The sequence below is a fragment of the Gadus macrocephalus genome, chromosome 21, assembly GCF_031168955.1.
Source record: "Gadus macrocephalus chromosome 21, ASM3116895v1".
Classification (NCBI taxonomy): Eukaryota; Metazoa; Chordata; class Actinopteri; order Gadiformes; family Gadidae; genus Gadus; species Gadus macrocephalus.
Genome location: NC_082402.1, coordinates 7,579,319 through 7,596,752, shown reverse-complemented (window position 1 = coordinate 7,596,752; position 17,434 = coordinate 7,579,319). Strand labels below are relative to the sequence as shown.

At 46.7% G+C, this 17,434-nt stretch overlaps 1 protein-coding gene across 1 annotated transcript in view; it reads right to left on the bottom strand.

Annotated features, from left to right (window-relative positions):
* The window catches only part of nrxn3b (neurexin 3b), a 108,544-nt gene that overhangs the window by 88,679 nt on the left and 2,431 nt on the right, over positions 1 to 17,434 (bottom strand). Inside the window, 3 exon segments of the mRNA XM_060042314.1 lie at positions 6,536 to 6,562; positions 6,973 to 6,990; positions 13,901 to 15,084. Of these exon segments, the coding sequence (XP_059898297.1) occupies positions 6,536 to 6,562; positions 6,973 to 6,990; positions 13,901 to 14,609 (754 nt within the window). The 5' untranslated portion in view covers positions 14,610 to 15,084.

The window sequence follows — 17,434 nt, the reverse complement described above, 5'->3', positions numbered from 1 at the left end:
GGCACACCGAGATAAAGAGATGACATGCGTGTCCGAGAGGAATGGACAAATTTTCCACTACATAGACTGTCAGACAGACACAGAGAGAGAGCGAGAGCGAGAGCGAGAGCGAGAGAGACTGAAAGACAAAAGGACAGACAGGGTAGTGAAAGCGAGACAGAGAGAGAGGGAACATCATGTATGTGTGAACTTTGCAGCAGGACTTAGAGGGCATAATTAGTCTGAGTGAGTCCATGAGTTCCCAGTTCTAAGCCATGATGTAGGGGGATTAGACAAAGTCTGACCTCCCTCTCTTCCTCTATTCCTCCCTCCAATCCCTCCCCAGAGTCAAAGTGTTTCTGCCTCTTTGCCTCTCCCCCCAATCAACCCGAGTCAAACAAAGGACTCGCATCGAAGTGAGATAAATGCATTTCTCCATCACCAATAACACAAAAACTAATTCTCCACAAAAAAAAAGACAGCAAACAGCAGAATTTGAATGTACAAACAACAAAAACTTGCACAAGTGTTATGAATGCCATGTACAGAATTTTTTTAGGGGTTGTAATGAAGCACAAGCTGGACGTTGAATCACAGTATGAACTTTGACTTTTTGCACAAGTGACTTGCTCACAAATAGCTCAGATGACACATTTCTGAAACACAAGTCCTTTGTATGTCTTTGGTTTTAATTTTTTTATGATATAATTCTTTTCTAGACTATTTCGGTCAAAATAAACAAACTGGCATTGAATAAATCTTAAATTAATTTTCTTATTATTGCTATAACATTTACAAATCCCATCAGAATCACCATCATTGATATGACATTGGCCAAATTGCTTTCTAATGGCTGCCCCCTTGAGCACATTAACTTTTAATGACAGCGCCAGGCCGTAAGTGTGCGTGTGAGTGCACATGTGGGCATGTGCTTGTGTGCGTGCGTTTGTGCGTGTCTGCGTACGTGTGTCTGCGTGCGTGCGTGCGTGCGTGTGTGGTGGTGTGTCAGGACCTGCAGGACGTTATTTAATGCATATTTAATGAGTCTGGGGGAACAACAGTCTGGTAGGGGGGTGTGGTCGGGACGGAACCAGTCCACCGCCATGTCCAACCTTAAAAAAATGCCACACTCAAAATATCATCCTTTCACAGAAAACTCATTTATTCAGCAAAATATAACCTGATGAAGCAAAAGTAAATCGGACGTGGGAAGTGCATTCTGTTGGCCTTGACCCCTGCTCAGTATAGTATTCAAGGAAAAGGGGGCAAGATGTAGCCATGTTGTCTACTCCCAGCAGAAAGGTACTTGGGTTCGAACCCCCGTCAAGAAAAACACCTCACTCCATGACCTGCTGCCTGACGACATGTACCAGAACACACTGTGAGTATCTTGGGTCTCGCTCTAAATTCTGAAGGAAAGCCCCCCGGTGCAGGCGGGGCCGGTTACGGGCGAGGGTGAGGGCGGAGGGGGGGGAGCGGACACCGGATAGATCACCGCTCTGAATGGAATGGGGCCGCACTGCTGCCACAGCTTGAGAAATGTAAGCCGCCTTTAAACGCCACACTGGCGAGCGCTGTGCGTCGGTGAGCCGGGAGGGGCCGGGAGTTTGACGCTGGCTGCGCCAATTCCATCAGCATTACTCTCTCTCACTCTGTCTCCCCCTCCTCTCTCTCCCCCCCTCTCTCTCTCTGTCTCCCCCTCTCTCTCTCTGTCTCCCCCTCTCTCTCTCTGTCTCCCCTCTCTCTCTCTCTGTCTCCCCCTCTCTCTCTGTCTGATAGATGGCTCAGGCCAGCATAATCCCCAGATTTGAGCAGCGAGACTAAAGCAGTTCCACATTCTGCACATTAGAGACAAGAGGGCGGGCTCTAGCATGCTGACGTTCTCTCTCTCTCCCTCTCTCCCTCCCGAATCCCTCTCTCTCCCGTCCTCTCGCAGGGCTCCATTTTTCTCCCATCCTCCCCAAGCACACTCTCTGTCTCCCACCGCAGCTCACTCTTCTATCCACTCTTTTTGGTCTCTCGTTCTCTCTGTACACACCATTCATAATCACTTTGTTACTTGTTCCTGTGCTCTCTCTCTCTCTCTCTCTCATCTCTCTCTCTCTCTCTCTCTCTCTCTCTCTCTCTCTCTCTCTCTCTCTCTCTCTCTCTCTCTCTCTCTCTCTCTCTCTCTCTCTCTCTCTCTCTCTCTCTCTCTCTCTCTCTCTCTCTCTCTCTCTCTCTCTCTCTCTCTCTCTCTCTCTCATGCCCCTGAGACCCTGCAGTGCATCACAATGACGTCATGACTGCCAGGGCAATAACCGCATTAATGACGGCCGGAACTCCCTTCAAAACCTACTTAAAACATTGCAACATGCAGAACTTCAGTTCATCCTTTCATACAGTCATCAAGCTAAAAAGAATTATCCCATAAAGACGTAACCTCTGGTCGTCTCTTCATGAGGCCTGTGTGACCTTGCTCGTGTGTGTTCTTGTTTCATCGGAAAACTGTTGCGGAATAATTCCGGCATAATGAGGGAATGGATGATTGCTGCTGCACACAACATAGACAGCTTGCGCGGTTTCCTGCTGTTTGCTCAATTGCACTCCAGCTTTGCAGACAGGCACTTGGCGAATTTCGCTGTGTATGTTGTTGAGGTTGTTGTTGTTGGTTGAGATTTCATATGAGCAAAAACACACAGCCCAGTAGCCATCGTAGAGCCCGACCGATATAGGATTTTTAAGGCCGATACCGATACGAATATTTTGTGATTAAAAAATCCGATATGCCGATATATCGGCCGATATATATATAAAAAAAAAAAAAATCCAGAAACGTGCAACAAAACAAACAGATTTCCTAACATTGGTTATTTGTAGTTATCCTTTAAATCCTTTTCACTCTCAACTAACACGTAACAACAGCAAAACTGGACATGGTAGTCATGAATTAAGTCATGCTTATCGACTTTAGAGAATTGATGGGGATGTTCTTTTAATTGTTATTCAAGCAATGTGTGTCTTGTGACAGTTGCCAACTTCCATGAACACACTTGCACACATGAGCTGTGTTGGAAATCATTCCCAATTCACTCCCTCACTATTCCCTATATAGTGTTTATGATATAGTGCACTATATAGGGAACAAACAAACGAGAATTCGGACACTACGCTGAACATTTCTAAGCGTCATTTGCGTCAGTAAATGCGCCGGGTATTTGTGTGACGCAGACAGATGCTCCCACATCATGTTAACAAACCGGGCAATCCCGAGGAAAGCTGGAGCTTGTATTGATGTTGAATGCAACATTTCCTTGATCAAGTTTTTTTGATATTTTTTGAATATTACATTTTCTATGTTAACTCCCAATTAAATTGTTGACATCTCTAAACGAAAGCCGGAGACTCCATCATTAAATGTATTAGTTTTCGCGGTTATTCAGCTTCTTCTTCTCCTCCGGAAGAACACTACCGCATTGCATTGTGGTATACGGAGTAACAAGTAGGGAACATCGTATGTACACTCAAATTTTAGTGCATGAAATTAACCACTGAGAATTCGAACACCACTGCAAAATGGCGAGCACCCTATATAGTGCACTATATCCGTGACAGGGAATGATTTCGAACACAGCTATGAACAACACCGATGATCTCCGTCGATCTCCGTCATTCACTCTGCCTGAATCAGCGGGTTTGGGGCGTTAGAGCGCCCTCTGGTGGACAAACTTTTTTTTATATATATTTTTTTATATTCATTTATCGGCCATTATAATGCCGATACCGAATAGTTTGAAAAATGCCTAATATCGGCCGATAATATCGGCCTGCCGATATATCGGTCGGGCAACATGCGTTCAGTGCGTCTCTACCAAGTGTCTTCCAGTGGCGGAATTTGACACTAAGCAAGGTTACAGGGAAACACAGAAGTTAAATTAAAGTGAAAGTTTAATTTATTAGAGCGATATCGTTTCAGATAACAATCATAATTATAGCTCAAGGAGCTGCACACACACGTGCACTGCACATGTGAACCACACACACACACACACACGCACACACATCTAGACACACACAGCGTATCACATGAGTTCCTCATGAATGAATAATAAGGTTATACTCTGCATGATTATAAATGCAATTCACTGGGGCCGGAGATTTGACCTCATTCAAATGAGTCCCAATGTCAGGTTAACTTTCTCTTACTCAGAGCGAAACAAAATAGCAGCAGCGTGTTCATCCAAACAATCAACACAAGGCACACAACAAAATGTACAAAACACCACACATAAACGTATACATGCGTGTGGATACGCCTACCCACACACAGTGTGCACATTATACAAAACACACATGCTCTCCGTCTCCACCGTGTCTAAAGACACCCAGAGACTCATACATCATCCCCCTAAGCTCATTCCAGTGGCGGGGAAATGTGTGCAACTTGTCTCCGCTCCTCTGCCCGTTCCACGACTGATTTCCCATCAGTCTCTTGGCGGCAAAAAAAACACAAAACACAGCGATCCCCCGCTTCACGCTGCAGAGATAAGAACCCGGGCCCTTTTTCATCGCTCAACGACGGGGGCCCTCCCCGATACCAGAGGTCTGTAGGAACGCACGTATACTGTATAGTGCACGACTAATGAACCAGGGCTGAAGGATGACTTATCAACCATCATCATCATCATCATCATCATCATCATCACTCTCCATCGATCAGTGAAACTGAAGCAGAAATCAAACACACACACGCGCAGCCACGCACACGTTATCCGACACTTACCGACACACACACATTTGATCAAACGCACGCCATTCGGGCAGCTTAGGGAGGATGCGAGGAGCACAACAGGAAATGCAAAAGTGCAGAAGGAAGGGCTGTACCTTTGTTTCGCCCCGCTGTGATGGAGCGGCGAGGGGAGGTCCATGAAAGGAAGAGGAAGAGGAGGGAAGTGTCGTTTTCCACGCAGAAGAAGGAGAAGAAGAAGGAGAACAAAAGGAGAGAAGGAAAAGAAAGAAAAGAGAGAGGGGAGAGAGGGAGAGAGGGACATGCCTTTGTTAGTTCACAGTCAGCATGGCAGTAAACCAATGCTTCTTCCACGCCTAATCAGTGACACTTATGCAAATGCTTCCCCGCGGGAATGTTAGTGGAGGTGTGGGGAGGGAGGGGGGTAGGGGGGGACTGCAAAGGTGCACGTGGCACACACCATGCACATTTCCACCATGCATGTCAACGCACACACTTTGCGCAACATTGAAGCTGGTGAACAAATGAAGATGATGGATCACAGGTGAACGTCCCCAACCTGCTCTATGCGGATGCATAAAAAATTGTCATGTTACCCTATTTTAATGACATGAACACTACTCTTCTTTGTGTGCGTGTAGGTGTGTTTGTGTGGGGGTTATGTATAATATTTGAAGTATGGATATGAGGCCAGGATGTAGGTGTGTGCAAGCACTTGTTTTATGCTAGCGATTATGAAGTGGTACATTAGCTCTCTCTCTCTCTCTCTCTCTCTCTCTCTCTCTCTCTCTCTCTCTCTCTCTCTCTCTCTCTCTCTCTCTCTCTCTCTCTCTCTCTCTCTCTCTCTCTCTCTCTCTCTCTCTCTCTCTCTCTCTCTCTCTCTCTCTCTCTCTCTCTCTCTCTCTCTCTCTCTCTCTCCTTGGCAATCATGATCGAGCGGTGTTCCTCCAACATGGCCGCCATTTCCTTTTGCCTTCATTCCATTATTGCAGCTGGCTTGAAAAGAGCAAGACGATTATGATGATAAAGGGGATCCTGTAACATTGTTATCATGGTCTTGGTCTTGGCTCTTCCCTCTAGGCTAAGGTTACATTTCACAGTCTAGCCACCGTCCTATATCCTTCACTCCCTAGGTTTCTTGTGTTATTTTTGCTGTTGCCCCGCCCCCTGTCTCCTGAGTCGGTTCAGGTAAGGTCAGGACCGACTACAGGGTTGGCGTGCGTCACTCCCTGTTAGTTGCGGGGCAGTGAACCCCAGCATAGAAAAACCCAGCACAGAAACCTGGTGATAGAGTGCATGGGGAGAGAATTGTCAGAGTGACAGAGAGTGGGAGAGAGAGCAAAGAGAGAGAGAGAGAGAGAGCAAAGAGAGAGCAAAGAGAGAGAGAGCGAGAGCGAGAGCGAGAGCGAGAGAGCGAGAGAGAGAGAGAGAGAGAGAGAAAAGAGAGAGAGAGCAAAGAGAGCAGCGAGAGAGAGAGAGAGAGATAGAGACACACAATGGATGAAGTGATGGACGTGGATGGGGTGGGAGGGGGCTGTCATTGCTACTTGGATGAAACATGCTGTGTAGTCCCCCCTCCACCCCCCCCCATCCAGATCTTCTGCGGCAGCGACAACTGCAGAGGGTTAATCGCAAAACACACAAACACACAGACACACACACAAGTGCCCATAGTCAGGGAGCTAGTAAACATTTTCCCACAGCAAAACCGCAACCCTCCCCAACCCTCCCCACCACAGACACAAACACACGCATACACAGAACAACAACAACTCGTGCAAGCGAGAGAACTGCTGATCTTGAGAAAAGAAAGAGAGAGTGTAAGCATACCTTGCTCTGCCTTCAGGTGTGCCAGGCCTTGAAAAGGAGAATCAGGGACAGAGACAGAGAGAGAGAGAGAGAAAGGCAATTGAAAACACCAGCACACCAATACTGCATTGTATTGTAAATATGCATGCTTTGCATTCATCGCAAACCATGGCTAAACACAAACACACACTAATGACAAAGCTTTCTACTTTGGCTTTGAAAGCTTTGGTTAAGAATGTTAAAAAAGCGACTGAAACATTGAACAATAACATTTGCTGTAATTATGTGAAATAATCTGTTATTTGGAGTCATTATTTTTAATTGACTGTTTTTGTTATTAAAGCAATTTCATCAACCCAGTTTAAAATACAAAGGATTTCACTGAATTAGGGTTGAAGGTAGACAACGTTCTTCCCTTTAAAAATCAAAATATAATTCCTTGTGCCTTGGAGACTCACCTGGTGTTCTCTGTACTGCTGTGGGAGGTCACAGACAGCGGGAAGGAAGGAAGAGATAATTCTTGCATTAGCAACACACTAAAGCACAGTTTGCATGTGTACTAGTCATGCAAAGCCAAGTATCCACTCACTACCATTATGACTTCCATGTAAAGGACCCAGAGGTGCCCTTTGACATGCCTGTTATCATATGAATAATTAATTCCATAATATAAACACCTGTGGAGAGGAACACAGTGAAATCAATCCAATCTGTCCCAGTGTTTCAGGGAGTCAGATTCACATTATTTGGCCAACAAACAAGACAAACAATCATTTTCTACATTTTGTTTGAGGAATAAACCTAGAAAGACCTTCTATTTGTCGCACCACGTGTCTCACAGAGCGCCTCACACACGACCACCACACGCAGCGACGCGTAAATCCCCAACAGAGTGGCGGAGGATTTACGGTGTAGTGAGGTTTGTGGATCACCTCGGACGCTCTCCCAGACCCATGTCCTCCTCCACCTTCTTCACCTCCACCCGCCTCCTACTCCTCCTCCAACGCCCAACCCTGTCTCCACAACCTCTTCTTCTACTTCCTCCAACCTACACATCTCTCTCTCCTTCCAGCCTCCATGTCCTCCTACAACTCCTACCCCAACCTTCTTCCCCTTCTCATGCCCCAACCTCCACTTTCCTCGTGTTCATCGCCTCCTTGACCTCCCTCCACTTCAGACTTCTCCCCCTTCCCCTCTTCCACCCTCCGCCTCAATCTCCTCCCTTTCCTCCTTCCAGCCTCCAGCTCCTCCTCCTCCTCTTCCATCGTCCTCCTCCTCCTCTTCCAGCCTCCAGCTCCTCCTCCTCCTCCCTTCCACCCACCTCCTCCGCCTCTTCCAGCCTCTGCCTCCCCTCGACCTCCAGCACCTCCTCCCTGGATCCAGCGCTGACCCAAATCCATGCAGCCCCCACTGTGTTTGTGTTGGTTGAGAGCAATGCTCACAGCAGGGGGCTCTCCCTGGGTGCACGACGCAAAGGTTCGCTTGAATAAAAAATTGGTTTAGAGTTGGTGGGAAGCCTTTTTTAGCTGGAGGCATACTCCAACACTCTCAGCAGAGGTTCTTAAGCCATGATCTTCCTTTTGGCCGAATCAAACGTGACGACTTGAGCGAAAGCACATTTCCCTCTAAACAAGGTTTGTGTGTGTGTGTGTGTGTGTGTGTGTGTGTGTGTGTGTGTGTGTGTGTGTGTGTGTGTGTGTGTGTGTGTGTGTGTGTGTGTGTGTGTGTGTGTGTGTGTCTGGGTGTTTGTGTGTCTGTGATTGTGTTTCTGTGTGTGGGTGTGTGTTTCTGTGGGATTTCTCGACAAATCAGAGCATAAACACACAGGCAAGGTATTGCTCGAGTTCCTTTTTTATTAGAAAGCCGAAACGTCTGCACGAGAAGATGTTCGCACCATTGACTTTGTGTTTTGCTGCCTTAGTGATGCAAATGGGTGGGTTATTTATTCACAATATTAAAAAATATACATTTGACAACGTCTTAGGCTGTGGTATTTTGGGGGACATTTCAAAAAGCAAACGGGGATGGAATAAATATTATTCTTGTGTGTGTTGTTATTTAAATGTTAGTTGCCTTGGCAATGTGAATGTAAATTTCCCACGGCAATAAAGTGCTTTGAATTGAGTTGTAATCATTTCCGATTCTTCATGTGCCATGTGCTCGTGTGTGCGTGTGTGCATTTGTGCGTATGTGTGTATCCATGTTCTATAGAGCTAACTTCATGTTAACCTGTGGTACGTTCCGGTACGTTATGACACCCATCAGGACCGCAGTTCTATTTAATGCGTTTGGCAGCCAGCCTGGAGCCGTTACAGCAGGGCTCCCGTAAGCAGGCCCCATCGACAGCAACAAGTGCCGCCCAGAGGATATTAAAACAAATCTTAATAAAGGCGGACTGCATTACCACATATTAAGCACGGGCCGCTAATACATCATATGGGATTTGACTTGGACCTGGGGTGTGCCTGGCTCTACTGCCGGGCCTCCTCCGAGACAGCTGTTCCTCGCACACACTCGTGTTAGGAACAGAGTGTGTGTGTGTGTGTGTGTGTGTGTGTGTGTGTGTGTGTGTGTGTGTGTGTGTGTGTGTGTGTGTGTGTGTGTGTGTGTGTGTGTGTGTGTGTGTGTGTGTGTGTGTGTGTGTGTGTGTGTGTGTGTGTGTGTGAGAGATTCCCTCCCTCTATTTGTCTTCTTGATTGCTTAAGGCTGTGGCGAGTGTACAGAGCTCCCTCGCTCTCTCTTCTCTCTCTGTCTATCTCTCTCGCTCTCAAAATGGCCTCTGTGCCATTTTGAACTATCTTTCAAGAAGAGAGAGAGAGAAAAATAGGGGAATCTGTATAAGGCCATAAGCTTTGTTTCTATCTATTTATTTAGTCATTCTCTTTTTTATGTGGACCCCGGCAGGGAGCCCAAAATGGCCGCCGGCCCTCCTCCATGGTTAGACGATGTCATTGGTGGAGGAATGGAAGGGCAAGGGGGGAGGGGGTCTCTGTGGGGCGAGGGGAGCTAATCGCCGCCCATCGGACAGTGGCTCTGATCTGGCTCTCCAAAGCGAAAAGGATTGCAGTCTTCTCTGTGTGTGTATGTTTGTGCGTGTGTGTGTGTGTGTGTGTGTGCATGTGTGTGTTCATGCGTGGCAAGTATTAATTTGCGTGTGCACGTGCGTGCGTGTGCCTGCTCGGATCTGAAGTGTGTACGTGCCTACGTGTACATTTGTCCTCTGTGAATGCATGCAAATGTGTGTGTGTTATGTGTGTGTGCGTGTGTGTGTGTCTGTGCGCATGCGCATGTGTGGGAAGTGTTCATTTGCCCGTGCAGATAAAGCAGATTTTTCTTTGATGCGACAGCGTCCTGTGTAAGCCAACGTGGACGTGAGCACACGTGGTCTCGCCGTAATCCCCTTGCTCTATTTTACCAGCAGCCGCAGCAGCAGCAGCAAACGCCTCTCCCCGATCCAGAACACGAGTTCCAGCCTCTGCAGCATGACCGACAAGTCCTCTCTGCTAGGATCCGTCTAAAGTCCCCACGCCATATTTACGCCCCCCCCCTGCTCCCTCCCCCCCTCCCCATTTTCTCTTTCTTTTTTTCTTTGCCGCTGACCTACTTTTAGTCCTAAGATTATTGTAGCTGTCATTTTTTCATGTCTGTTTATTAATCCCCAAGGCTAAGCCCGAAGGCACCATTTCAGGACTGACTAAATAGTTTGCTTACTGCAGCATTCAATTACTGGCCATCCATCTGGTCGGGGAGTTACCATTATTTTATAAAAGGAAGAAGAGGCCTGTATATGCTGGACGGGACTATATAAAATTGCAAATTTGCTTGATTTTTTATGGGATGAAAACATAAAATAATCATAGCACCTTGAAGCATTAATCTCCCAGACATCTGTAAAGGGAAAAACGGTTAGATCTACATATTCAGGTCATTTAAACCCTATTAATAGTTAACATGTACATCTATGGCGTTGGCTAAAATATGAGAATTTGAATTAAAAGTCTTTAGTTCAGCAGGCTGCTGCAGAGATCACTCTGTTTTGAGATAATAAAGGTACAGAGAAACACACCATTGTGTGTTAGTGGGAGGCTAACCTAGCTGAATGGCTTTGGTTGAATCAGTGACTCAAGATATTATTGCGAAACTCTTTATCATAATTTAATGAAGCGGGCGTGACCCAACCAAATTAACATATGTAAAACCAGTATGATTAATATTTGATCATTACAGCTTTCCCAAACGAGAGAGCATTTTTTGGGCATGTTTTTCCTGTTTGCTCTGACTCTGCGGCCTATCGGGCTAGCAAGCTAGCATGTAGCATAAGGCAGGCTAAGCACTTCCCGGACCCCAGCTCGTCAGGCCACCATCTGTCCACTCTAAAGAGTCGCTCCAGGCCCTGTAGCCCTGTGTGTGTGTGTGTTTGTGTGTTTGTGTGTGTGTGTGTGTGTGTGTGTGTGTATGTGTGTGTGTGTGTGTGTGTGTGTGTGTGTGTGTGTGTGTGTGTGTGTGTGTGTGTGTGTGTGTGTGTGTCTGTTTGTTTGTGTGCATGTGTGGGTGCATAAGTGGGTGCTACATGTGTCTGCATCTGGAATTAACGTCTGCACGAGCCTTTGACCATGCAGCCAGATTCCACGATAACATTTAACAGGTTAGATTGTGTGCGTTCCCTATTTGCTTAACTACAAGAATCAATTACAAGGGCAGCACAATTAATTTTATATTAATTGAAATCCGATTTTGGCCTCTGCAATTAACTTTGGTGAAAGGTCGCCATTTATTTAAATCTAAAAAAGAAAACAATTATAAAAATTAAAATACATCTGCTTTTGTAAAACAAGCTATGTTGAAATCAGCAATTCCTTTATTAAAATTGTTCTGCATTTGCAGTAGGCCCAGTAGGCCGAAATCTAGTTGGATCAATAATCTCGTTAATCCCAATAAATAATAATAATAGCTATCAAAATATCAGGAAAAAGAGTCGCAATTATCAAAGTCGTGCAGACCGAGTAAGACTGTAAAAACCGACATGCGGTCAACAACACGTCCTGCAGCGTTGCACAAACTCTAATCATTGCATTCATAATAATAATGATAGCAATAATAATAATAACCATAGCCATAATTATCACAGTCATAAAACTCAATGCTGATAGCGGCAGGTTGGATTTGTGGTGGCAGGTCACTGCTGATAGCGGCAGGTTGGAATACCCTGGCAAATTAGCCGTCTCTGTTATTTCTTTTTGCTTTTTTTTTTATGATCTTGCTAATCATGACTTTGTTCTGTGTAATCTACGTTCAGCAGCCCCGTCAGTTGGTGGGGGAGGACGAAGGAGGCGGAGACCGGAGCAAACGCACGGTCAACTGAAGGGCTACTCCTTCTGTTTCACTCTCTGTGTTACTCTCTCTGACACTCTCCTTCAATGGAGCTAATAAAAGGAAGACAGAGAGAGTGCGAGGGGTGGAGCGTGCGTGCGTGTGTGTGAGTCTGTGTGTGTGTGCGTGCATGCGTGCGTGCATGCGTGCGTGCGTGCGTGCGTGCGTGCGTGCGTGCGTGCGTGCGTGCGTGCGTGCGTGCGTGTTCACATGTCCATTGGAGAGGTTTCATCTCAAAACAGGACTCTTGGTACAAATTGGTACAATCAGCCTCTGGTAAATGCTCTCTTTGCATTTGTTTTTGCCTCAGGCTGAGTGGGGTGTGGTCTTTCTCTCTCTCTCCCTCTCTCCGTCTCTTGCCAGTTCAATGCGATTCAAAGAGCTAATGTCCTGGAACCATGAAGAGTGAACTCACATGCACCCAACCCCCCAAACCCCCCCACCCGTCTTGCATGAGTGTGCCCGCTCCTCCCAGCGGGGTCATGTGACGGCGCCCTGCCCGGCGCCCGGGGCTGGAGCGGGGACGATGATAACAGCCTCATTCGAGCAGGGGGTAAAACACTGTTTAGAAAACGCAACAACAGCATGTCCAACGTATGGGAAGCCGTCCTTCATTTATTATCTCAACCTCACGGTTATAACGGTTAAATCTAAACGAGAAGGCTTTAAATGCGTGCACGCACATTTTATTCAGTGAGCATTCCTCCCTCCCTGCCTGCCTTTTGTTTGTTTTCAAAATGGAGTCATAACCCCCCCCCCCCCCCCCCCCCTCCCTTCTGCCACGTCAGTCTGATTCAAGCCAACAGGAAGTGGGTCAGCGGTGTGGAGGATGTTGGACATGGGTCTGTTAACACACGGCCACCCGCTACATTCACAAAGGGATGCATAAAGGGCGAAGGAGGAGGGAAGAGTGTCGAAATGGAAGATTCCAGAAAAAAGATGGCTGCCGAACACTGTTGTAAAGCCTGCATTCATCAAATGTGCAATACTTAAGTGTGTGTGTGGGTGTATGGGTGTGTGTATGTATGTGTCTGTATGCGTGTGTGTGTTATACGTGTTTGGATACACGTGTGATTTTATGTCTCATTTATCCGACTGGGATTTCAGAGAATGAAGACAGAGAGGAGAACAACATCTCTCCGACGTACAACACCTCCATTGTGAGGGGACCACAACAGAACACCTTATCTCTGTCTGCTACCTAAACAGAAAGGACCTCAGCCAGAGAGACTGAGATGAGGAGGGAGAAGAGAAAAGGCTGTTTCTCATTCACACTTTGTCTACCTTGGGATCCGCTCACCACCTATTCAAACCACAAAACACAACTGAATCCTGTCATTTGTGCCGTGTTCATTTTATCAGCAATTATCGTTGTTTACCTTTCTGTCGTTCAATAAAAAACTGTGGAGGGAAGGAATATATTAAAGGCACAACAAAATGCTCATCTGATGGAAAACCAGCATGTGGACTTAATAGCAACTACCCACACAGAGATATGCACAAAAATATTCGTAGGTCTTACTTTGATCTGCATTACATTTTTAACACAAAAAGTTTCATGGCTTATGTTGTTGTGTTGTATTATTGAAATAGCAAAGACATAACAAATACATGACTTTGCTTTCTTTGGAATTGATGTTGAATTGAACTGAAAATGATCTGACACAGTTGTGGAATAAAACGCTTAATCCCAAATGGCAACAAAGTTACTGTTGAAATGAAACATTACTTTGGTACGAATATTGAATCAAAAGGAATTTTTATGTCACAAAGATGTACATCCCGTGCTGTCTGAGAAGATCACACTGTAACATAATTGTATTGTTTATAATCGGTTTGAAAACACCCATTTTGAAACATAGGCAGTAATAATGCTATCACTCCTGGCTGACGAAAAAAAGAACTGTGTTCGGATCATCCAAAAACCCAGAAACCACTGTTAGAAAGGAACTCACAAGTTCTGCTCGCATCAATATTTAACACCATCACCAAAAGAGTGTGCCGGCCGCGCCTTACCTTCAGTGCAGTGGCGCCCCATGTACCCCGTCTTGGAGCAGTCGCAGTAGGGCTCCCCGTCGGCCAGAGAACAGCTCCCCCCGTTCTCGCAGGGGTTCTCCGTGCACAGGCCCAGCAGATCCAAGCGCACCTTCTGACTGTTGATCAACCTGGGCGGCCCGCTGCCGTAGCTCAGCTCCCGGATAATCCCCCTGAACGGCGGCAGCTGTCCCGCGGACGGCAGGGTGATGGCCGACATGCGGATGTCCCCCGGCAGCCCGCCCAGGAACAGGTCGCTGACGATCTTCATGAAGTGCCTTTGGGGTCGCACCTCGTCCGCCTTGGTCACCCCGTCCAGGGTGAGCGCCGTGCGCAGGTTGTCGCGCCCGACGGCCACGAAGTGCCAGCGGCTGTCGTTCACCGCCTTGTCGGACGCGACGGTGGTCTCGGCGCAGTCGATGCTGAAGTGGAGCTGCAGCCGGCCGGCCGCCACCGCCAGCAGCAGGAAGTCGCAGTAGCCGCCGTCGTCGAAGTACAGGACAAGGCCGTCGGGCGCGGAGGTCTTGAACTGGAAGGTGAGGTCGCTCCGGCTGCTGGCGTCCCAGCGCATGTAGCGGGCCCACTGGCCCTCAGCGCCGGTGAACTCCAGGGCGCCGCTCAGACCCAGCGTGCCGGCCAGCGCCACGGCCAGCAGTGGCAGGAGGAGACCCGGGAGGCAACAGGGATTCATGTTGGCGAACGGTATCACGATCCGGTGTTGGAGGGAGGGAGAAGGGGGTTTCAATTGGAAATAGATCCTCAAAGTGATAATAACATCAGGTTATTTTAAATTTTGGTGCTACTGCTTCTTGAGATATCTGCTGTTGAGGTATATTCCATGTGCTAGGTCCGCGGTCCACACTGGAGCGCAATATCCGTTTTCTTGGCCTTTTTTTTGCAGTGGCGGATGAAGATCTAATGTCGATAATGGACTGAATATATTGTTTCTCCACCAAGGGTACTTCAAAGATGGCCGGATAAAATAACCAATTTCCACGTAGCGTGTGCAGGTATGAGCCCAAGGAAATATCTGATCCTCTGGGTTTTTTTCGGTCAGTGGTTCAGAGCTGCGTCTGTTGGCTTTGCTCTTAGGCGACTGCCTGGGTTCAAGCACAAGGCCTCCATCTTTGGTCCGGTTCCGTATCCATTCCCCATGGTCGAATCACCTACAGGAGGATATGAATGATTGTCAATATAATAACCAATAACAATACAATCAAACAGTAAACCAGAATTATACTGAAATAACATTAATCTTACTGTAACATACTGGTACATAACTGTACAAATGCAGCAGTTCCTATTGTACTGTACTGGTTAATGTTTAATAATAGATATTATTTATTCATTGCACTCAAAATAAGCTTTTTCTTCGTTACCTACAGTCAGACTTCGTGACTGTGATCATATGCAAATGCATCCATGATAGAGTATATACACATTGAATACATTGCATAGAAGTCCTCATAGCATATCAGCATAATCCATTCACACATCACACAAATCACTGTTAGTGTGAAAATGACTTATAGAAGAGCTGCATTTCATGAATCAGGTGTCAGTGAACTCCATTACCCAGAAGCACTGGAGTAATGGACTTCAATAACACGTGATTTTAAACTGGAGAAATCTGGAATTTTCTATTGAAATACTGAGAATGGTAATGTAAGTGATATAAATTTGTCGGTTTAGCCCTGTATAATTTAGTTTGCCCATTATACATTATCTTTCACAGTTTTACAAGAGTAGTGGAGCAAAGCCGTGCCTTTCACTTCACTGTTAAGTGTGTTTATTAAGAAAGGCAACAAATCACTTGCAAAGCTTTTAAAAATAATTATTTCCTCGTCATGCTGTTACGCACTCCATGAAGCCAAACCCTGGAAATAATCATCATCTTATGAGGAATTAGTTGATAAATGCCAGCATGCTATCAGTCAAAAAACTAACTAAAGCAACTTCCAGAACCCTGATGAATCAAACTAATCGCCACTTAATATACCCTCATGATATCCAACTGCATGCATTGGCATAACTTTGCGTCCTGACGGAAAAAGCCTGCTAACATTTCCTTTTTTCTGTATTTTACTACTCTATCAAACGTACGGATCAAATAACCGTGAGCGACTACAGTGAGACGGGCAGGATAGCCGGTGCAGATGTGTTGTTGGCATAACACCGCGACAGCCGGATATCCAGTGTAGCGCTGAACCGGCGCTGTTTGAATTAGCTCAATAAACCTACAGATAAGTCAGCCCGGGTGAAACTCTAGATGCGGGGGCACACACACTCTTTCCCGGTGCGTTTGCCCTTGCGTTTGTTTGGCCTGGTAGGTCGCTTTTTTTGTTTGCCCCGCAGACAAAAGGCCTCGTTCCATCGTGGCAGTGGTGGAGGAGCGTGCAACACAATAGGCCTTTTAACCACCTGCCTTGAATAGTTAATGTTGCTGCAGCATGCAAGCTATTGAGTTCTAGTAAGCGATACCTGCTCTGAAGGCAGCCGTGTTCAGGCCTGCGTGCCTGCTGCATGTGTGTTTGGCCGTGTGTGTGTGTGTGTGTGTGTGTGTGTGTGTTTGCGTGCCGCGTGCGTGCGTGCGTGCGTGCGTGCGTGCGTGCGTGCGTGCGTGCGTGCGTGCGTGCGTGCGTGCGTGCGTGTGCGTGTGCACCTGCATGGATCCTCTTTGGTGTGTCTTTTGGCTTGTACGTACATGGAGTTTGTAGATTTTTATCTGTTTGCTTTCGCTGGTTGCCTTTATTGGAGTGTGTTAAGAAAGTGTTTGCGTGTGTGTGTGTGTGTGTGTGTGTGTGTGTGTGTGTGTGTGTGTGTGTGTGTGTGTGTGTGTGTGTGTGTGTGTGTGTGTGTGTGTATAATTGCATGCTTGCACACCTGTGTTTGTATGTGTCCATTACGGTATTCATGTGTAAGTATGGGTGTGTGTCTTCATGTGAGTGAGTGTGTATGTAAATATTTGTGTGTGTGTGTGTGTGTGTGTGTGTGTGTGTGTGTGTGTGTGTGTGTGTGTGTGTGTGTGTGTGTGTGTGTGTGTGAGTGTGTGTGTGAGTGCATGTGTATGTGCCCCACTGACACAATGCTGCAGTCAAATCATTGTGTTCATCTTGGCGGTGACTCAAGGTTAAAAGGTTGAGCCTTAAGATATCTCCTGCCATGCACAGTTAACCCCCTTGTCCAGACAACAGACACACACACACACACACACACACACACACACACACACACACACACACACACACACACACACACACACACACACACACACACACACACACACACACACACACACACACACACACACACACAGACTGATTACATCTAGGTGGACCTCTCGTCTTGAAAAGGACCCCGAGTCCATCATCCATGGAACCGGAGATCCGTCTTGCTATGAAAATGACTTCTGCTGTCGATTCAATTAGCCTCCCTGGTTGGATTCCCTCGCCTGGGGATCAGGTGCTTGCTATGACTCCTTGATTTCATAACAGACATGATGTTAACGTGTGTTGA